Source organism: Crinia signifera, chromosome 9 (assembly GCF_055691185.1).
Source record: "Crinia signifera chromosome 9, ASM5569118v1, whole genome shotgun sequence".
Lineage (NCBI taxonomy): Eukaryota > Metazoa > Chordata > Amphibia > Anura > Myobatrachidae > Crinia > Crinia signifera.
This window is the reverse complement of record NC_139225.1, coordinates 128,734,632-128,758,206: the sequence shown is the minus strand read 5'-3', so window position 1 is coordinate 128,758,206 and position 23,575 is coordinate 128,734,632. Positions and strand designations below refer to the sequence as shown.

The following is a 23,575-nucleotide window of genomic DNA, read 5'->3' as shown; positions in this document are numbered from 1 at the left end:
AGGTGATACACTCTTGGCAGGAGCTGCGGCAAATGGCTTGCATGACCCCTTGGGTCACTGGACTGGCTGATAGTGACGCAGGTGTTCTGTTACTGAGAATCACAATGAATCTTATAACATCTGTATCAGGCCCCATTGACAGACAATGTGGAAAGGGTTTAGTCACTTTCTTAGGAATAATAACAGAACGTTCTGTGCTCTGAGCAGAGCAGTCTCTCATCTATTGTTTCCAGCATATTCTAGTGTTCCTAATACTCTAGGCATTGTGTAAGACAGGTTGTACATTAATGAGACCAGTCTTTGCAATGCAGAGTACCTCTAAACTGCAGGGTTGCCTACTTTTAAAGTCTCCTCTCTGGAAGAAGCTAGGGGTGGGTATCAACCATCGATGATTTGAAATCATCAATGGTTAATGGCCGATGTTAAATACTTTTGCCATTGATGTGGGAGAACCAGATGGTTTCCCTACATCGATGGCAAAGGAGAACCAATGTTTTTTTTTCAAGGTGCTGGGACATGTATAGCTCCATCCTCGACACCCAGAAGCCCCGCTCATGAGTTCTAATAGGCCCATGGGCCATTCAGTCAAAATTAATGGATGACTATCGATGGCTGGTTGCAGAATCGCCAATGATGGCAACCTTTGATGGCGACTGCAACGATGGCCATCTCTAGGAGAAGCCTAGAGAGGAGATTATCAGCAGCACTTCGTGGGGGGGGGGGCGGTGGGGCCTGATATAGATGCCAAATCCCATAATTCGTGGGTCTTCGAGGAGGGGAAGGGGCTAAATGATGCAATTTGCATATTTAGCCCCGCCCCTCCCGTCGAAAATCAGTGACTCGTGGGATATTAACGCTACAGCGTGGGAGATGCAGGGGGGGGCGGGAGGGGGACCCGATTTCCGGGAGCCTCCTGGTCATTCCAGGAGGGTAGGCAACCCTGCTATAGTGTCTGTGAAGCATTCTTTTGCAGCATTCTCTAAAGCTTATCCTGTGCACAGTGTACTGGCCAGCACGCATAGCTTTCTATACTGTGTCCAGAGCATTGTGTTCTGGTTGCAAATCATTGTCCAGCACAGGAATTTAGGCAGTCTTGCGAGTCCATCAGGCGCCTTCCGCAGTGCTGCAGCCACCGCCCCCCCTTGCACGCGCGATCCCCCAGGGAATGGTCCCACGCCTGCGAATGGATCATTTACATAATCATCCGTGAGAACGTGCGGGGGTCCGATCAAACCAGAATAAGGTCCATTGTGTGCATGTGCATTTCAGTCTGTGCAGTGAGCAGAACATATAATTACTTCATTTGCTACAGTATATCCCTGCTGCTTGTGCGTGCTTAGCTCTGCGACCTTCCTCTCTTCCTGTCTGTAATACGCAGGCTCCTCACCACAAAGTATATATTATTGCTTGCCAATTATTGCTCTCAGATTACCTTACAGATAAAACAGGCATTACTCTGCAATTCCTAAACACGGTAACCATTGGCTAGCCTATAACCAGGGGTTAAAGTGAGGGGGAACGGGGTGGAACTGAGTTCCACCACCTCTAATGGTAGGGGGAACTGAGTTCCACCTCTACCACAGTCCTGAAAAGTAATTCCAACAGAAAAGCCTGTCCCAGCTGCTCCTTCTTCTGGTACGGCGTATATAATTTAAAGTTAAGATGAACAACTGTGAACATTATGTGTATAAGGGGCATTACTGTATGGTTTAATATGAATAGAGGGCATTACATGTGGTGTAATGTGTACACGATTGTGCTACCATGTGTTGTGGGGCCATTATCCCTTTATGGGTGGTAGGGCACAAATTTCCTGGCACTGGTCTAGGCTCTGCCTAATTGCAGGTGGGGGGGTCATTGTTAGGGGAACGGAGTTCCACCACCTCTCCAGGACCACTTTAAGCCCTGCCTATAACCATTTCACCCACTGGTACAACTGACCGGAGAGCCACTGGGCACAAGTCACTTTCATTTATGTGAAAAGCCACAATTACTGTGACACACACACACACACACACACACACAATACAGACATAATACATACAATACCAATGTCCCTTTGCAGGTTTACATTAATAAAATTATTAAGGTATACGCAATGAAAGGAGAGCTTAAGTTATAGTTTAATGATATGGAACTACAGTACTTGAGCCAGATGAACTAAACTTCAAAAGTGATAACATGGAGAGTGATAAACAGCCAGCCAATCAGCTCCTACCTGCCATGTCACAGACTGTGTTTGAAAAATGTCAGGTGATTGGCTGGCTGGTTATCACTCTCCATTTTATCACTTTTGAAGCTTAGTGCATCTGGCCCGTACTGTAGTTATATCTCTGCTTGTAGTCCAGCAAATGGTCACAGTGTGAAGGGGAATTCTGTGAGAAGAATAAACTTTTGCATATTCTATGGACTGTTAAGGGATATACAATATACTATTGGCGGTTCAAGCTGTGGAATTTAAAAGTGTTGTAATATTTAGCATTTTATGTTAATGCCCTGATATTTTGTTGCAAGAGTAGGGGATAGCTGCATATCTGGGTGTACACTATATATGTGAGCATAACTCCGGTTCCGGTAATCTAATTACAGCCACTACTCCCTTAAGAGCTTAATGCATTTGGAGAAGTGAATTATTTGAGAGAAATCCAATGTGGTACCAAAAAACTGCCTGAGAACAGAGGTGGTGCCTGCATAGGAAAGGAAAGAGGGTGTCAATTGTTATTGACTGGTCTCTTGTTGTCATGTGAGAGCCAACGTATTTTATATTTGTTACCTGTTGGGACCAGTGGGATTGTTTTTTCATATGGGGCCAGTGTGTTTGTTTTTAACTGTGAGGGTTTGATGGTGTGTATTGGCAATTTTAAAATCTTGTATGGTGTGCTGAGCGTTGAAAAGGGTTGAAAATCAGTGTATTAAAGGCATGTGCAGCAAGTGTTTATACCGTTCAGATTTGTGATCTGCCATATTCTGGTCTTCGGTAGACAAATGGAACTCAGAAATCCGTATTCTTTCCTCCTTCTTTGCATGGATTGAATAGTAGATGTAGAATTTTCCATTGTGACGGAAGTCCGGATGCATTGCAATGCCCAGAAAGCCTCTCTCATCTCCGGCCCAGGGAGACGTAAGTACAGCTTTGGAGATATTAAGAAAGGGTTTGTCCACTCGTGAACCATTTGGAAGATAGACCCATACATAGCCCAACTGCTCGGCTATAAAGAAGCGATGGGTTCCATCATTGGCATGTACCATAGCTACTGGATTACGCAGGCCATTGGCCACTTCCTGTAGGCACAGCTGGAGACACCCTTCTTCATCTTCCTTTACATTTCCAAGCCCGCTGTTGAGTTCAGCATTTGTGAGGACATTTGGGTAACAATAATTGACATCATCCAACGTCAGAAAGCGGCAGAACTTGACAACGTCACCTTCTATATTTGATAGGTCCCTGTCCTCAATGATCAGGCTGAGCGTAGAGCGACATCGGAACCAGAATTGTGTACAGTAGTTACCGCACAGACCAGGGAGGTCACGGACGGGAGTGTTGGCATCTTCAGCATCATACAAATGGGCGGCATAAGGTGAACATTTCTGGTGAGACCAAAACAAAACCTACATTATATCAATCGCTCTTCACTTGTTTTACATTAACAAATAAAAGTCAAACAGGTTTTATTTTAAAATGTAATTTAAACTAACAGAAAAGGAGAAGTTAACACAGGAGAATATATGCAATGATGAAATAAATAGTACTGTTTCATTTCCTGCAGAATGTCAGGTACCCACTGAAGTAACCCTTGATCCTAATCAGAAACAGAAAGTGGTGAAGTTGGTGGCATAGTACCAAGATGTGTTTTCTGCCCACACAGACCACACACCCTTGCAGTGGATGCACATGAACGAAAGAGGTGAATGATCGTGTGACCCTTTGGTTTTTGGCCTTACAGCCATTTAAGTTTTAGATGCGACATCATGTGGGGAAACAGCACCTCAATGTGGATGCCCTGTCCAGAAAGTTTGTAGGTCCCAATACTACAAAAAAACGTATGGTAAAGCTAGGGAAGGAAGAGGGAAGAGGCGAAGGTGGATGGGCTGCGTATCCAGGCAGATGACACAATTAGGGTGGGCGAGGCAGAGAGCTCCCCTGATAATTTCTTAGCTTCACCATAGTGGTTGAATCTAAGGTGGGAGGAGTGTAGTGGGGACAGCATAATTCCACATGAAGTGAATGTGGAATATCCAGTCCAGGGTTTATAGCAGCAGCAGGAATAATTAGACCCAGTCCAGGTTTTCCTAAGATCTATTGTGAATCCCTGTCTGCTAATTACCAACACCTGTGATTTCCTTTTATATGTTTGTCCAGACCAGAGGATCAGTGTTTCCAATACCTTTTAGAGGTTGGGCAATAGGCTGGGGAGAATGTGCCCAGGGATCTCTGGAGTGTACCCATAACGTAAAGCCTATGTGTTACCTGCTGGGAAACCTGCCAAGCTGTTACCTTGCATGCGGTCTAACTGCTACATATAAGAACCAGACTTTATTGCATCCAGTTTATGTGATTCCTTGTCACTATAATAATAATAATAATGATATTTATATAGCGCTTTTCTCCCAATAGGACTCAAAGTTCTTCACCATTGTCTTTACTGTTCGAAATACAAAACAAGCTTAACAGTAGATGTCAGTGAAATGCTTGAGTAAATAAGTACGTCTTTAGTCTATTTTTAAAGGATGCTACAGTGGGCGCTTCTCGCACTGTGCGAGGAAGAGAGTTCCACAGAGTTGGAGCAGCAAAGTTGAAAGCTCGACCCCCAGATGAATTCAGGGAAATTCTGGGTACTGTTAGTAGTCCTTCTTCAGTGGATCATAGTAATCGAGTAGGACAATAAGGGATCAGTAGCTGCAGCAGGTACCTTGGGCCCTGATCATGTAGGGTCTTGAAAGTGAGTAAGCCAATCTTGAAAACGATTTGCCATTTTACAGGTAGCCAGTGAAGGGCGTAAAGAATGGGAGTTATGTGGCTGGGCTGGTTAGTTAATAGCCTGGCAGCGGCATTTTGTACCAGCTGCAAGCGGTGCAATTCTTTTGCTGGAAGACCCAGGTAGAGAGCATTGCAATTAGGGATGCCAATCCCGGGGCATTTTTTCAATCCCGGGATCCGGGATTGAAAAATGCTCAATCCCGGGATTGGCATCCAAACCAAAAAGCCCATTATTAGCATTGGACCCACCCCGGCCGACCCGCACATCTACTTACATAAGGGAGCGGGCGGGCGGCCAGGAGTGGGTTTGGAGGTGCACGGTGCCTCCCGGCAAGTGCACCTCCATCGAAGACAGCAGGCAGGTGGGCGGAGGCAGGCTGGCGTGCAGGCGGGCGGTGGAGAAGAGGCGGGCAGGCGGAGGCAGGCCGGCGGGTAGGCGGGCGGTCACTGGTGAAGTGTGGCCTGCTCAGCGTGACCTCTACTGTCACGCTACGCAGGCCGCACGCTTACGTGAACAGCCGGGCAGCGTCTGAGCGAGTGCTCAGACGCTGCCCGGCATTAGACTGCGCATGCGCAGTCTAATCCCGAAATCCCGGGATTGAAATCCCGGACTTTTTTAGGCCAAATCCCGGGATCCCGCCGATCCCGATCCCGGGATTGGCCACACTAATTGCAATAGTCTAGGCGTGATGACATAAATGCATGCATGACTTTAGGCAGGTCTTCTGAGGGAATTAAGTGCTTGATTCTGGCTATGTTTCTCAGATGAAAGAATGAGGATTTGATTGTGGCTGACAACTGATGTATATATATATATTTACACTGCTCCTTAAACCGGGTCTTCCCAGGACCAATACTGGGTTGGATTCCTGGGTCACTAGATCTAGATGAACCCTTTTCCCCCAAACCCCAACCTAGGTTATCACAGCAATTACCCGGGTTTTAGCAGCAATGGAAAAGGGGTGATTTCATTAACACAGAAAAGTTACTTTATTAACAACTATGCCCAGGTTACACAAATTGTTATACAATTACTATATTTATGTTGCTGTATCCCCAGGATGTCCCCACCTTGCAAGAAACTTGTTTGGCAGTCGTGGTTGGACTGCCCAGAAATCCGCACCTTTCCTCTGAGCTGTTAGAGAAGCAGTAGAGGGAACAGCAGCACCTGTCCCATCTCTGACATTGCCCTCAGTAATACATTATTGGCAGCTGCTGGAGGTGCAGGCAGACGTGGAGATAGTGATGGGGATTAGGGATGATGGGTCTGTTCTTATTATGGACAGACACAGAAACAAAACACTTGTTACCGGACACATTGCCAGGGTTTTTTTCTCCCCCTCTACAGTCCCCTGTGTATATATTTGGCTACAAGATACAGATTTCCCCTCATCCTCTCAGAAGGGGTTTCCGTGAATGCCACAATGGAGCCTTGTGCTGCTTCCTCTCCATGCAGAGTATTCCCTGTCCAGATGCCAGCTGTAATATTAACCTTACATCCAGGCTGCCTGCCTCTGAATCGCAAGAGTACAGAGTGGAAAATTGTGGCACTTCATTAATTACTGCAATTCACCAGCTTTGGACTGAAGCCAATAACAAATGATTGCATTATGTGGAGAGTCATTCATGTTAAACACGTCTCATATGCCAGACTAACAGCAGTGACAGAGAAATTAGGCAGAAGGGACAGGAGGTGACTGAGAGTTTAGGAGATGCCAGAGGCAGGGTGGCCAGTGGCATCAGATGCCAGCCTTCCTCAGATGTGGGAGAGGAAGCAGAGGGGCAGGGGTGGCAGAGGAAGGATGGAGGTGGGTGAGAATAGAATGACAGGTGGATGCAGGATGGAGAGGCTACAGATTATAGGTGGGAGAAGGTGAATAACAGAGTTGATGGCAGGGAGGAATGAAAGACCATTAAGGTGTGTACACACGGTGCAATCTGGGCGCTGAGCGATTTTGGCTTAATATTGCACAGCGATATATATCGTTCAGTGCACCGTTTTCACCAGCAATGTTTAGCCATAATTGAAAGAGTATGCTCCTGTGACCAACAACCATTAAGGACTTGTGGAGGAGCGCGCTCCTAGCTATTTATCGCCCTGTACACACTCAAACGCAGGCGATATGGTCTCTCAGTGACCAATAAGCCAGCAATACTGGCTTATTATCGCATTGCATCTAGTTCAAAACGAATGCGATACACTACAACTGCGCGCAATTTAAACTAGATGCGATGCGATCCAGTTCAAAAACTACGTGCTGCACATACTTTCTGAACTTTGCGATGTGATGTGCGCCAAAGCGTGCATCGCAAGCCCAAAATGCACTGTGTATGGGCATCAATTTAATTCAATGCAAGTTGAAAAGGACCGGGAAGCAAGTCCCGGACCTATTCAATTCAGCGCACTGCTTTGTCTGAGAATGCCGGTACTCGCGACTTAAAAAAAGCGTTTATTCCTGATAACCAACCATTTGCGACTTAAGTATCCCGCCGTGATGCCGCGCAATGGCACTAAACAGCATGGCGGACCTAGTTGTGTCGGATTTCAGCTCGCACCGCAGGAGTGCTGTGAGCAGAAATCTTTCTTTTGGGCATAACAGCGATTGGAACTGAATAGGCGCGGGAGCTGCTAATCAGCACTATTGAACTTGTGTTGAATTTAATCAACACCCATAGAGCAGGCGTGTCCAAACTGTGGCCCTCCAGCTGTTGTGAAACTACACATCCCAGCATGCCTTGCCATAGTTTTAGCATTCCCTAATAGCAAAAATGTGGCAAGGCATGATGGGACTTTGTAGTTTCACAACAGCTGGAGGGCCATAGTTTGCACACGCCTGCCATAGAGGAAATGTGAGGGATGGACAAGAGAGACGGGAGAGTCAAAGAGTCACAAGACAAAGGGCCAGATGTATCAAGCTTCAAAAAGTGATAAAATGGAGCTTGATAAAGAACCAGACAGTCAGATCTTAACTGTCATTTTTCTAACCCAGTCTGTAACATGACAGTTAGAAGCTGATTGGTTATTTATCACTCTCCATTCGACACTTTTGGAAGCTTGATGAATCTGTAAGAGTGGAACTATGACAGATGGCAGCTGTAGTGAGAAAGATAGAGGTGGGTGTACTGTATACTGTAGTTAAATCAAAAGTCAATGAAGTACTACTATCCTTACATCGACAGGCTCAGCTGCTATACTACAAAGCATAGAATGAGAACAATATACGCGGTAACTACTACAGTATGCTAGAAGCAGGCATTACATCTGCAGGGATCTGATGCCGGACCCTCTTTCACACGCGTAGTAAGCCAAAACACATAGACGATTAGCAGCCTTGAGGAAGGACCACACAGAAACAGGGCAGACAGGGCTAATTGCATCTCTCATTTATGACCATTATCGTCAGACTACCAGACTGATCCCAGATGATATAAATAAATTAGAGACTGTGCAAGAAGGGCAACTTTGCTTTAATGGTAGTGGATAGGTGGACCTGTCTCTCAAGAGAGGCGGTATAGACTATACACCGGAATATAAAAACCCTTGAGATAATAGGCTCTACGAACCATGAACAATCAAACGACATTGAACGTCATTATAGATTGAAAAAAAAAAGAGGACATGTGCCAAGGGGTGTTCATCAAATTCTTTCTTCTGGACCCTACCCGTGGTAATTGTACATTAGATAAGTCCTAGACCAAACAGAGAATCAATGCAAATACTCCAAGCTTAACCCCTTCAGTGCCAACGTTGGTGTCAGAGATCCTCCAAATATCCGTTTAAAATGCCAGTGCAGCTCACGGCGAACAAGTCAATCAATTGAAGTTTAGGTAAATATTGCACCCCAAAAATAAGTTGTGTGAGCGACGTTTGCATTTCAAGTGGATATTTTGAGGATCTCGTACAGCGATGTTGGCACTCAAAAGGTTAACAAAAAAAAGTTCTAGTCCCTTTACTGCAATAGTAGTCAGAACCTGAAACAGCGTCCCAGCTGAAGGGGACGTCCGGGTGTGAAATCCATCAAACCTGTGTGAAGATAAGATGCACTCCATACCTGGCACAGGATGTTCTGTATGAAGTCTCCACAGACGCTGACTCCGGTGTTGTCCAGAAACTCAGTGATGTAGCGGAACCTGTCGGCAATGCTTCTGTCATGAGCTGTGTCACAGCATCCAAAGGTGGAATAGGCTGAGCAAAAAGCCAGGGGTTTTGAGGGCTGGAAAGGGGGCTTGTAATCCAAACACTGTGGGTGTCCTGTCACCATACAGGTGGCAAGGACCAGGAGAAGCCACAGGGAAAGCACTGGTCGGATGGTCATGGAGGCACAGTGAAGGCTTCTGGGAAATGCAGGGATCTTTTCTCTCTGGCTATCTGCACCTCGCCTCTGTCTTTTCTTTATCCCAACTGAACTTTTCTTTGTTCCTCCCCTGTTACTCATTCTCTTTCCCCTTCCTCCCCTATATCTATGTCTCTTGCTCCCCCCATTGTGGTTTTATGCTGACAGCCAGTCGGCTTCTGCTGAATTTATCCACAAACCAATCGCCTTATTTGTAATACTCTGTCATTTCCATTCAAACTAAGCTCTCCTCTGTCGTCTGTTCTCTCCCCATGTTTTCTCCTGTGATTCGTGCGCTCTAACGCTTATCTCTCCCAGCATCAAATGGGGACTTCTCATCTCTGCCTATGTCTTTCCTGTTCTGACTTCTGCAACCTCACTCACTCTGTCTTTCCCTATTCCTCCCCTACAGCACATGGGGAAGCTGAATCCGATCCACGTCTAGCCTAGTTCTCCCCTCCTTCTCCTCTGTTTTAATCCAGCCCCAAGTGTCTCTCTTCACCGTCTAGAATCATCTCACCACAGACTGGGGCTTCTAGGATATGCGCTGTTCCTACTTGTCGCTGGTGCAATTTCCTTTCTCTGCTAGCAAACCAGCACCCTGACCCAAATATTATTCTACCCAGTGAGAATTAAAGTGAGAGGACACAAACTTAAACGTGGTCCCATTGGCTATTGTAGTGCTACGGACGTTGCTGGGCTAATCCACAAAAAATTCCTAGTGTGCGCAAGCACACATGGCCAATAAAGTTGATTCTATTCTATATGAGAAACTTAATAAAAATAATTGAAATAATTTCCGAGAAGTGCTACTTACTATGTAGTGAATGCATTGCTCAGTTTATATGGCACTAATTAATTACACGTGTGCACCGCTGCATAGAGTTCTGTGTACCCCTCTATCCGGGTATGGATCGTTAGGTCAAGTTTTAGACAGGTATTACGTTGACACATGAAAAATGTTGACATGCATTAGGTCGACATGGTCAGAAGTTTGACACAAGCGAAAAGTCGACATGAGTTTTTATTTTGGGGGGGATGTCTATGTTGACATGGACACCTGCCCGCCATGCTCCAGGCGCTATTGTATTCCCCCTTCGCATCCACTGGGATGGTACAGTATGAACAAGTGATTGTAGAGGACACTGTAGACAGGGCTATTTTTCAGCAGGCTCCAGCAGGAACTGAGGCCCTTATTCTAGTTCACTCTTTCTGACAAAATATTTCTTTGATGGACAAAACCATGTGCACTGCAGGTGAAAAACCCCACCCAAATCTAATTATCTCTGCACAAGTAACACCTGCCTCACCTGCAGTGCACATGGTTTTGTCCATCTAAGAAATATTTTGTCAGAAAGAGTGAACTAGAATAAGGGCCTCAGTTCCTGCTGGAGCCTGCACAAAAATAGCCCTGACTGTAGGTATTGGTAGTGTAGTTCATTAACACCTGGAGGGACGCTTATTTCCCACCCATAGTATAGCTTACCAATGTACAGTACAGTTCCCATTCGATAACCCCCTTCTCATACTATATGGCAGAGTAGATTCTCAAAATATAAGAATTAAAAAACTATGGCCTGGAGAAGAATAGATTACTTTTTTTTTTCGTAATAGAGCCTAGATTTCAGTTATAAATAGGAGCACATAAGTATGCAAGAGCAACAGGCTGAAAATGTGCAGATAGGTGGATATTATTTATGCCTGCGATTGGGATTCTGGCAGTCAAAATCCTGGAGCTGGATTTCCGACCAGCAGTCACAACAGTGGAGCCGTAATCCTTCTATCACTAGAAATGCCGAAACCAGAATACCGACAGTCGGCACCCCAATCGATGGTATGATCTTAATATTAGGCCGTGTGTGTGTGTGTGTGTGTGTTGGGGCGGGGGGTAGGGGTAGCATTGGCACTAAAATTAAGGAGGTAAGGGTTAAGCTTGGGGAGGTTGGCTTGACATCAGGAGAGTGAAGTGTATGTATACTTATATATACTTATAACTAGACCCATCGGGATTCTGATCATAAGGCTGCCGCTGTCTGTCTTCTGGCCACCAGCTTCCAAATGTATTCACTGCACCGCCGTATCATGCTCACAATGGCTGGTTAGCCCTAGACGGGGTACCCCCCAATAAAGGGGCCCGGGGCTGTCTCCGGCGTCCGTGGGCTGTGGATGCCGGGCTGATACGCGTAAAACTGTACAAAAAACACATTGCTTTTTACAGGTGAACTACTAAGTCCTAGCAGGCCTCCCCCGCATGCTGGGACTTGGTGAACCACAAGTCCCAGCATGTGGGGCAAAAAGAATGTTAAAAAAAAAACACAGACAAAGAACAGTAAAACATTATTATGCACACACTAATTTTACACCTATACTCATAAGTCCAGGCTCCAGCGTTGTCTCCGTCTCTCCACTGCAGCAGCTCACCCCGCACTGACAGCGGAGGAGAGCCAGCTCCCCTCGCACTGACTGCGGGGGTGAGCCAGCTTACTCGCCCTCTGTCACTGCACTATAGATGCATTCAGCCCCGTTGGCTGTTTGCATCTCCATGGAGATGCTTTCAGCCAATCAGGGGGGATGCAGTTAATATCCCGGCGGTCGGGATCCCGGCGTTAAGAATCCCGACCGCCGAAATACCGACACATTCTCCCTCCTGGGGTGTCCACGACACCCCTGGAGGGAGAATAAAATAGTGTGCCGAGCGTAGCGAGGCACCGGGCCCGCTGCGTGGCGAGCGCAGCGAGCCCGCAAGGGGGGGCGATCCACGTCCCCCCCTTGTTGGCATTTCGGCTGTCGGGATTCCGGCGTCGGGATTCTGAACGCCGGGATCCCGACCGCCGGGATTCAGTACTGAATCCAATCAGGGCTGGGCTTCCCCTGATTGTCTGAAAACATCTCCATGGAGACGCATACAGCCAATGAGGCTGAGAGCACCTATAGCGCAGTGACAGTGGGCAAGGAGGAAGCCAGCTCACCACGCAGACAGTGGAAGGGGAGCTGGCTCACCTCACAGTCAGTGCAAGGGTAGCTGGCTCATCTCCGCTGTCAGTGCAGGGTGAGCTGCTGCAGGAGAGACAGTCAACACTGGAGCCGGGAATGGTAATGTATGCTGGTGTAAAATTAGTGTATGTGCATTAAAGTTTCAGTTTTCTGTATGAGTGTTTTTATTTAAACATTCTTTTTACAGGTGAACTACAAATCCAAGCGGCGGAGGCCTGCTGGGACTTGTAGTTCACCTGTAAAAAGCAATGTGTTTTTTTTACACTTTTACGCGTATCAGCCCTGCGTCTGTGGACCGCCCGAGCTTCAGCCCTGTACAGGCGAAGCCTGGGGGGGACCTCACTCCCCCAAGTACCCCATCCAGGGCTGACCAGCCACGGTGAGCATGATACAGCCGGGGAACCTTATGTAACCTTATGTAAAAAGTGTCCCCCGGCTGTGGCATGACACCGCGGGCTGTTGGAGCCCTTATTTTTTGGAACCAGGACCGGTCCAAGAGTCCGGGACTGTTTCAGAATTACGGGGGACCCCTGCGCTTTTTGTCCCCCGTATTTTTTGAACCAGGTCCGGCTCAATGAGTCCGGGGTTGGTTATGCTCAGGAGGTTATGCTCCTTGAGCTGCTGGCTATGTTCCCAGCCACTCTGGTTTATTCATGTGTGTGACAGGGGGAAACTCCCAACTGCCCCATGCCTGCCGCGGGACAGTGCTGGCCCAGGGAGGGACATGGGATTGTCCCCAAAAAAGGATAATTTCTGCGATAAGCGGGGGACAGTTGGGAGGTATGGTCATACTGTAGGTTTTGAAGATTTGTTCCTGGAATATATCAATATTTTTCAATACTGACCAACTTATGTAAAGCCAGGCACATGCTGGAGTGATATAAGGGCGATTTGCTGTTTCATAACAAGTTGTCTACATTGCTGAGTGCTTACGGGTGATTAGCACGTACCCGCGGCAAGGTGGTTCGGTAGGCTGTGGTCGTTCCAGTGTGTACATGCTGTGGTCATTCCAGTGTGTACTCAGCTGTGGCCATTCCAGTGTGTACATGCTGTGATCGTTCCAGTGTGTACTCAGCTGTGGTCGTTCCAGTGTGTACATGCTGTGGTCGTTCCAGTGTGTACATGCTGTGGTCGTTCCAGTGTGTACTCAGCTATGGCCATTCCAGTGTGTACATGCTGTGATCGTTCCAGTGTGTACTCAGCTGTGGTCGTTCCAGTGTGTACATGCTGTGGTCGTTCCAGTGTGTACATGCTGTGGTCGTTCCAGTGTGTACTCAGCTGAGGTCGTTCCAGTGTATACATGGCTTAAGTATATCACACTTTGCATATATGGCAATTCTTATAATCTGTTCTTACTGAGTTAATATGTGATTTAAAGTAATACAGGGGAGATTGGTTTGCTTCGACAGTATCATTGCTTACCTTCCGGGTGCTAGTTCAGGCTTAGGTAGTCTGTATATGTGCTGGAGAGTAACCTGCACGTCAGCCAGCACAATACAAGTGCATTCTTCCTAAAAACAACAAACATACAGTGTTAGCGCTAGAAGTCCCCCTCTCATACCTTGAGATCCCTGACTTTTGTCTATTCCCTATTTTTTTCCGATACGATGTTTAGATCATACTTAAGGGGCACGCACATTTCGGGACTCCTGTGCAAATGATATAGTGCATACACACTGACTATATCGTTCAGTGACATTCCCCGATCCGTACATGCGGTAATTGGACTATATAGTCCAACTGAGCCGCATGTATAGACGAAGGGGTGTGCGTCATCAAATCGCATCACTCATCGCTCACAGCATGCACACTAGATGATATTACCAATGATATCACCCAGAAAGGCCATAATGAGGGAGATCGTTTGTAATATCGCACAGTGTTTACACACCATTAGAAATTATCTAGTCCTTTCCCAATAAATAAATACATTCTCTATTCCCATTAATTGGTACACATTAAGTATCCCTTATACGAAATGCTCGGGGCCAGAAGAATTTTGGATAAAGGATTATTCCGTAAATTAGGATATTTTTACATTTGAATGAGGTATCTTGCATTTATGTTGTTTAAGCACATCAAACACATGAAATACACACAAATATATTTTATTTGTGCATGAAACATGAAACAAGGTTTGTGTACAATCTCAGGCACTGAATTTGAATTCCAAGTTATCATTTTCTTGCACATATTTAGTGCCAGTTATATGTTATTCCCCCAGTAGTGACAGTTATATGTTATTCCCCCAGTAGTGCCAGTTACAAATGTACCCAGTAGTGCCAGTAACATGTTATTTCCCCAGTAGTGCCAGTTACAGATGTACCCAGTAGTGCAGGTTACATGTTATTTCCCCAGTAGTGCCAGTTACAGATGTACCCAGTAGGTTTTTAGCTTAAAAAAAAAAAGTACATTTAGGAAATGATGGTTTTCAGAATAATTTGGATAACGGATATTTGGATAAGGGATACTCAACCTGTATATCAGGCCTGTCCAAACCATAGCCCTCCAGCTGTGAACCTACAAGTTCCATCATGCCTTGCCACAGTTTTGCTATTGGGGAGTTTGCTGTTTTGCTATTAGGGAATGCTAAAACTATGGGAAGGCATGCTGGGATGTGTAGTTTCACAACAGCTGGAGGGCCACAGTTTGGACATGCCTGCTGTATATTGTTCCACTTTAACAATGTGTACTGTTGATTCAGAGAAATCTTCTGGTAGGTGAACGTTTATTGGGGGCTACTGCTAGACAGGGCTGCCATTAAGGGGGTATCTTGTGGCACAGCTGACTCAGGCCCAGCCACTCCAACAGAGAGGGAAGGGCCTGGGCCAATCATTCCGCCCACCGCAGCCCTGTAGTTATCACCGACTGCCTCTGCTGAAGCCCGTGCACCGAGTGCAGGCTTATAAATGTCCTCCATCGTCCGGAGGTGGAGAAGACTGCGCTCCTATACAAGCACTTCGGGAGCAGTGGGATTGGGGCAGCGCAGAGGAAGGGGGGGGGGAACCCTGTGAGGGGCTTCAGTGTATAAAAGGGTTATAGCAAATGCTGGCCAATTCTTATTAACAGGGTGAAGTACCTGAACTAGAGTTGTGGCATAATTTGAAATGGGGGCGCAATCCTAATATGCCTAAAAACAGATACTGTAGTGTGCAAGAGCAATGTTTGCGTCTTGTATCTGATGATTAAAAAGGTAGGAAATCTATGTAAGAACGCATTGTGTTGCCCTAACTTAAAGATAAAAAGTTTTCACGTCCCAGCTTTATATAAACAACAAACAATATTTACACTAGTCGGAGGACAAATTCTAAGAGCATTACCACATATGAAGAATAAAAAACGCCTAAAGCCACAAACTTAAGGACATATTTTGATACACGTAGCAGAGAACCTGGGCGAGAAGGAAAGGGCTTATGGACAGGCATGGGTGGTGGATTTAATGGGGTGGGCGGTGAGTACATCTTCCAGGTGCCAAAAACTTTATGTGTTCCCTAGAAATTGGGATTTGTGCTGAGCATGTTATAAATAACTACTAATACTCATCTGACACCACAAAGAGATGAGTCAGTGACCTGGAGGAGTCTATGTCCTCATATACTGTATGTCTGGAACAGGAGACAGTTTAAAGACTTGCAGCACAAGCCAAGTAATGACTTCAATCCTGTCTAACATCCACCATCCACTGAGACCGTGGACTATTCATATGTAGTGTCAGCATAAATATAAATAAAAAGGCGAACGTAAGACACATCTAGAACTGTTCAAATAGATGTTATGTGCCTGGTTCGTGGCGTTCATGTTTCCTCATGGCAGCATATTACGTTGGTTGCTGCACACCCCCATAGAGATGGCTGTCTCCAGGATGATGCATGTGTCTGGAAGATGCTGTGTGACCAGGACTGGTCTGCTTAGTATATAGGATGACAGGCTGTTTATCACTGTTCTATACAGAGGAACATCTGGAGAGGCCCAGCTGACTGGCGACACCTAGAGGTGACACAGAAGCAATAATTCATTTTATATGAGACATTTAGGCTTTTTGGCTGGTTTTCCTGTTTCTAGGTTTGTGTAGATCATTTAAAATAAATGTGTTGGTACTGTACTTGTGTATTATCTGGGCGCCCGATTTAATGTAAATCGTATACGATATCGCATACGATTTATCGGCCGATTTTTGGCCGATTCGATCTGCGATGCGATTTAAATGCCGATTTGCGGTTGATTTTTGGCCATTTCCCTGTTGTAACAGATCCTCCTGCAGAAAAAGAGGCCATAGCTTGTCCACCAGAAGTTGATTTAGCTCTGAGTACCAGGCTCTGCGGAGCCAATCTGGGGCTATCAAGAGAACCTTGAGCCACTCTCTCTTGATATGCTTGAGAAGAGGAGGCAGTAGAGGAAATGGGTAGGAGAACTGAAACTCCCAAGAAGTCACGAGAGATTCTTCACCAGTCTCCCAGCTTGCAGGCCATCAACAATTTGTGATGTCCAACCCTCAATGACCTTGGTTACCAAGCAACCCACCATTGCTGGATGTAGCAAAACCCCTGCTATCGTGTATATAGAATGTAGGGTGCTTTCTAACTTCCTATCAGAAACCTCCTTTAAGAAAATGGCGCCTGACACAAGAATCACCATTTCTTTTGAAAGACGACATACTGAGGAGTCAACAAAACCGACAAAACACGTGGAATTTCTTATACGGATGCTGCCAAGCTGATGTCAGAATCTCGTCTAATTCTAGTCAGGAAAGACAGCAGAAGATCTGGGTAGTTTTTTTACCAAAAGGACGGCTTAGATCAGGGCTGGGCAACACCGGCCCTCCAGATGTTGATGAACTACACATCCCAGCATGCCTTGCATCAGTTTCAGCATGGCCACATAGCAAAACTAATGCAAAGCATCCTGGAATGTGCAGTTCATTAACATCTGGAGGGCCACTATTGATCGACATTTACTAGGTCAACACATGAAAAGCTCGACTGGCAAAAAGGTTGACATGTCAATGGTCGACACAAGTTTTCACACTGTTGACCGACATAGTCACTGGACACTGTATTAGTGTACTGTTGCACTCGCCATGCTTCGAGCACGGTGCCTTGCTTGCACATATTATATTCTCTCTCATCTATGCCCACTTAGATCATGAAGTAAGAACAAGCCGCTTTAAAAAAAAAAATCATGAAAACCGCGTTGACCTTTATCTGCGTCGACCATTAGACACAACCTGGTTGCGGTTTGATTGAGAGGAAGTTGCCATTTGTGGGTGGTAACAGTCTGTTTTCTGGGAGTGACAGGAAAAACTAAGGCGTGCCCAGGAATTTTCAAGGAGGGCGTCTGGCGTCAGCTCCGGCCTCGAACAGCCTGTCTCTGTCGCAACTTGTGGGAAGGTCAAAGTTACGCACACTTGCAGAGACTGGGAAAATAAGTAGCAAATTCATTTTCTGAACGGCGATCGAATCTCAAACCATTTGCAGACTTGGATTTCACTCTGTCTGGGCGGCGTTTGATGATCACAGAGCTCTGCAATTTTTGCACATCAGTGATCACATCTGAATGAGGGCCAATGTCACAGGACCAAAGGAATACATCAAGAACGAGGGACATGCAGCATGGCAACCACTTGTCGCTGGCAATAAAACAGTAATGCACAAACCTTGGGGCAGTACAGATGGGATTCGGTATGGAATCCCGGCGGTCAAAATCCAGACGCCGGAATCCCGACCGCCGAAATCACAACGAGGGGGGGACGTGCATGTCCCCCCCCCCCTTGCGGGCTTGCTGCGCTCGCCACGCAGTGGGCCCGGTGTCTCGCTACACTAATTTATTCTCCCTCTATGGGTGTCCTGGACACGCGTCGGTACGCGTCCTCCGACCTTTCCATACCCCCACTATCCACATCGGCGTGGAGTTGAGAATAGAAAGTGTGGCAAGCGCAGCGAGCCACCGAGCCCGAAGCGTGGCGAGCCCCGCGAGGGGACGCGGATACCTTCACAGGTATCGGAGTCCCCTTGCGGCCTTCACAGGTATCCGCGACCCCTCGCCACGCTTCGGGCTCGGTGGCTCGCTGCGCTCGGCACACTTTCTGTTCTCAACTCCACGCCGACGTGGATAGTGGGGGTATGAAAAGGTCGGAGGACGCGTACCGCCGCCCCTCGCGGGCTCGCGGCGCTCGACACGCTTCGGGTTCACGTTTATAGTGGGGGGGTGGCGGGGGGGTGCATTTAACATTGCATTGTATGGCATTGTATGCCATATACAATGTCATACAATTTTAAAATTGTATGGCATTGTACAATATTGCGCGATATCGCGTCACATCGCATACCATCGTATGCCTTATGGTATGCGATGCGATGGGCGCCGCCAAAATACACAAGTACCGAAGAAAGTTTCGGGATTTCGATCGCCGGGAAATTGACCGCATCCCGTACGGATGGTGTAGTGGTTAGCATTACTGCCTCACAGCACTCAGGTCATGGGTTTGATTCCCACCATGGCCCTAACTGTGCGGAGTTTGTATATTCTCCCCATACTTGCTTGCAGTAGGTTTCCTCCCACATTCGGAACATATATAGGTTACTTAGCTCCTAACAAAATTAACCCTAGAATGAATGTGTGTGCGTGTACATGTGGTAGGGAAACACTAGGGCAGGGACTGATGTCAATGTTCAAATATTCTCTGTAAAGCGCTGTGGAATATGTGTGCGCTATATAAGTAACGGTTAATAATAATAACCTTCCAGGGATGGTCCTAGTTTATTCCTTGATTTATCCCTATTTTTAATGCTGACCACAATATTGTAATCTACTGCATTTCCTACTTTAGGCGGTAATTAATCCCGGGTGTTATTTCCAACGGGGGGAAATAGTATTCAATTCTGCCATTTCCGACAGCATTGATACGGATTTTGACAAAACAGATCTGACTTTGAAACAAGTCCGATCTGTTTTGTCAGAAACGGCTGTGGATTGTCCAATTCATGGCTGTTTCTCACAATCCACGGCCGGTTTCGGCGACACCCCCACTTTTTGAAACTCGACAGGCAGAACATTGAATTCCACCTGTCGAGTCTCTGCCATGCTGGGTGAAAACAGGCCAACGTTCCGACAGTTGGAATCTAAGATTGAATACCCCTCATGTAATTTTACTGCAGTTCTTTTAATATACAGGTATTCTCTGTTACTGTTTTAAGCAGAATATTTAAAATGTGAAACTATAACATTACAGTAGGGATAGGCCCAGCATCATGAGCCAGGTGATTAAATGGACCTGACCGTCAGCAAAGAGAGATCTTTAATCAATCTCGTCTTATATTCCTAAATGCAGCATACCTTCCAGGTGCTAGCTCAGGCTAATGGGGCCTACACACGTAGTGATTTAGGAGCATTTTCAAAGAAATCTCAATAGATCACTGAGAAAATGCCCCTAGCATCGCTCAGAATGCTCATGCGTGTAGGCCCCATTGGGCTGGCTGTATCTGTGCTGGAGAGTAACATGGAGGTCAGCCAGCACAACACATGGAAAAAATGTGTCTGTTTTGTAAGAATTTTCGCTACAAACAACAAACACAGTGTTAGTGTTACATGTGCCCCTCGCATGCCTTGAGACCCCTGACTTTTTGTCCGTTCCCTTGCATTTGATGTTATTCTCAGATCGTAACAGTGGCATAAGTTGGGTTAGGAGAAATCAGGGAGATTTCTAGACTTTTCAGGGAGAGGGAGATTGATCCTATTTCAGGGAGTCTCCCGCAGAATGCAGGAGGGGAGGCAGCTATGGATTAGAGACCTTAGTTACATATATTTTCAAACATATGGTAACTCTCTAGGACAATGTCAAGGCTTCCCAGATACTGGAGGTCCTTACACTACAGATAACGGTACCCACACTGGACCACATCATTGTCTACTGTAATGCTGAGTACACACTAGACGACAATCAGACAATACAATGTCGTCAATGATTTCTTTAAAATTCCCGGACAAACAATATAGGGCCTGATTCAGACCTGACTGCTAATTTGAGAATTTGCAGTGCTTTGCGAATGGATCGCTAATAGCTATACACGCGCAAATCCATAATTCCCGAACGAACAACATTTTTGGCATCTGTGCAAATGTGAGTGACTCAGACCCTTCCACTAACCTATGACAGGGTGAAAGTGGGAATCGCTGATGTCACAGACCCTCCTCACAAATGCCTGGGCATGCCTTTGGTTTTTAGACACACCCAGAAAATGGCAGATTTCCATCTCCAAACGCCAGCTTCCTGTCAGTCAAAGGGTCAGATTCAGCACGCTGTGGGCATGTGTGAGCTGTGTGTATGAACGGATCCGTCCGGCACCCCTAGCGAAGGCTTGTCTTCACTGGGATTATTGCCAGGGGCATGCCGGGCCAACCCAGGTCCTGGCTCAGTGTGAAAGACTCAACTTGGGTTGGCTATAGAGTGAAAGACAGACCTGGGTCATACAGCCGATGCAGTCCATAGAAGCCAGTGTTTTGCGCATCAGGCCAGGCCCTTGTTCACATGTACCAATTCTGGCTCCTGCCAGTTCTATTGGGCAAGTGCCAGGGGGCAGCAGATAAGGGATCAGCTCTCTTCTCCAGGCAGGCATGGACTGCGCCCCTACCCCAGGGTGATAGTAGCTGCTGCTGAATACCACTAATGCTCATTTGAAACCACCAAGAGATGAGTCAGTGACAAGGAGGAGAATATGTCCCCACTCTTTGAGGTGTATTCAATGCCGCAGTGGGGGGGGGGGGGGGGATTTACGGCAAGGACGGCTTATTTTCGGCGAGGACAAGACATCATCGCCGCCTAAACCCCGCAACGTATTTAATGTTTGGCTGGAATCCTCGCCGTCAGAGCACAGCAAGGATCTCCTGAAACGACAAGGTTCCCCGCGAATGCAGAGGCGTTGAATACTCTGAAGGTGAGCTATCGGCTTCAGAGTATGAATACTGCCCTTTATCTGGAACAGGAGACAGTTTAAAGATTTGCAGCACAAGCCAAGTAATGGCCTAGGTGGTCTAACATCCAGCAGCCACCCAGCCACTGAGACCGAGGACTATTCATTTGAAGTATAAATTAAAATAAATATAAATGAATAAACAGAAGTACACACATCTTGAACTGACGAAACAGATGTTCTGTGCCTGGTCCATGGTGTTCATGTTTGCTAATGGCAGCGTACGTTGTTTGCTGCACACCCCCATATAGATGGTTCTCTCCAGGACGGTGCATGTGTCTGGAAGATGCTATGTGACCAGGACTGGTCTGCTTAGTACATAGGATGACAGGCTGTTTATCACTGTTCTATACAGAGGAACATCTGGGGCGAACCAGCTCACTACAACCACTAGAGGGGACACAGAAGCAATAATTGAGTTGTTTTTAGACAATGATACTTTTTGACGGGTTGTCCTGTTTCTATGTCTGTGTAGATCATATAAGACCTGCCAGTACCTGTAGCCTGTAATTGTAAAGGAAATATTAAAATAAACAGTGCACACACCCCACGACAGTATAGCTTTTCACATACTGTATACTCACCTTGTCTATGGTGCTGCGTCAGTCCTCTTCTCTATGTAGAATCCTGCTACATGAGGTTACGTTCTCTTCTCTACTAGGCAAACCAGGGGTTAAAATAACAAATAATAGAATAAGCAAAACCCAGTCAGGACACTAGCCATGTCAGGGCCGAAACTAGGGTTTCTGGTGCCCGGGGCAAGACATCCATTTAGTGCCCCCCCCCCCAAAAAAAAAAATTATATATATATATATATATATATATAATTTTTATTTTTTTTTGTTCAGAAGCAGGCACACATTTGGCATTTGGTTTTGCACAGAAAGAAAAACATTAATCAGAAGCCATTTATGTGCTTACAGACAGCAAAAGGGCGACATCAAACAGGGACAGTGCGCGCCGTAGGCGCGCGCTAAAAATTTAGGGCATGTTTTTGTTTTTGGGGGGAGTGGTGTGGTCATATAGTAGTATCAATTCACATTATAGAGCACACCGTAATGCCCAGTACACATTCCAGCACACCCCGTAATGCCCAGAGCACATTACACAACAAACCGTAATGCCCAGAGCACATTACACCACAAACCGTAATGCCCAGAGCACATTACACCACAAACCGTAATGCCCAGTACACATTATAGCACACGCCATATTGCCCAGTACACATTATAGCACACACTGTAATGCCCAGTACACATTATAGCACACACCATAATGCCCAGTACACATTATAGCACACACCATAATGCCCAGTACACATTATAGCACACACCGTAATGCCCATTACACAATATGCCACATACGGTAATGCCCGTTATATATTATGCCAATAATAATAATAAGTGCCAATTACCTACATTGCTAGGGTTTACATGATCAGGGTTAGGGGTTACATGCTCAGGGCCAGGGGTTTACATGCTCAGGGCCAGGGGTTTACATGCTCAGGGCCAGGGGTTTACATGTTCAGGGCCAGGGGTTTACATGTTCAGGGCCAGGGGGTTTACATGCTCAGGGCCAGGGGTTTACATCCTCAGGGCCAGGGGTTTACATCCTCAGGGCATGCAAAGGGGGGGAGGTAAGCTGACAGAGTGTGATTATAGGGGGGCAAGAGGGCTGGAGGCAATGGGAATGAAAGGGGCCGAGCTGATGGGGAGCGAGCTGACAGGGTGCAAGAGGGAGTGAGAGGGCATGAGGTGATGGTGGGTTAGAGGGTTGGGTTGCTGGGGTGAGGTGACAGGTGGAAGTGGAGAAAGTGGGGAGAAGGCTGGTCTCGTTCCTACCAGGGGCTGGAGGCTGCTGCTCGAGTCTGCGTTCCCTGGCTGCCGCTCTCCAGGTGCCGGCCGAGCCTGAGGCTGCTTTCCTGCACCTCTATTCCCGCGACCACAGCCATTGGAACAGGCCTGCACATAAGCCCGGGTCCCTCCTCTGTCCCCTGGGTGGTCAATCCCGACAGCAGGAGGGGGAGGCACTACCAGGCAGTCAGTCACACAGTGCTGCTCCGCCTCCACCGCTGGGTCCACTGTGGTCCGCCTCTGCTCCGCCTCCATCCATCAGCCGGCCAGTCCCCGCGCGGTGCTGTGCAACGCTTGGCGCTCATAGTCACAGCCGCCTGTCACTCAATAGAGTCTCTATTGTGACAGGCGGCTGTGACTGAGCGCCGAGCGGGGCACATAGACAGGACAGCCAGGTACCCCGCATCCCGGTTCAGGCGCAGCACAGCACGTCCTTGGGGACCCCTTCAG

General features: G+C 46.9%; 1 protein-coding gene across 2 annotated transcripts in view; it reads right to left on the bottom strand.

Annotated features, from left to right (window-relative positions):
* Positions 1-23,406, bottom strand: part of LOC146036008 (HHIP-like protein 1) — a 49,492-nt gene extending 26,086 nt beyond the window's left edge. Inside the window, exons 1-2 of one of the 2 annotated variants that reach the window (XM_083159758.1) lie at positions 23,114-23,406; positions 2,942-3,588 (exon numbers count right to left, since the gene is read on the bottom strand). In XM_083159758.1, the coding sequence (XP_083015884.1) occupies positions 2,942-3,588; positions 23,114-23,380 (914 nt within the window). In that variant the 5' untranslated portion in view covers positions 23,381-23,406. Of the gene's footprint in view, positions 1-2,941; positions 3,589-9,030; positions 10,500-23,113 lie in introns of those variants that run through there. The other variant, XM_083159757.1, reaches the window with a different exon arrangement.
* Between the last annotated feature and the right edge of the window lie 169 nt (positions 23,407-23,575).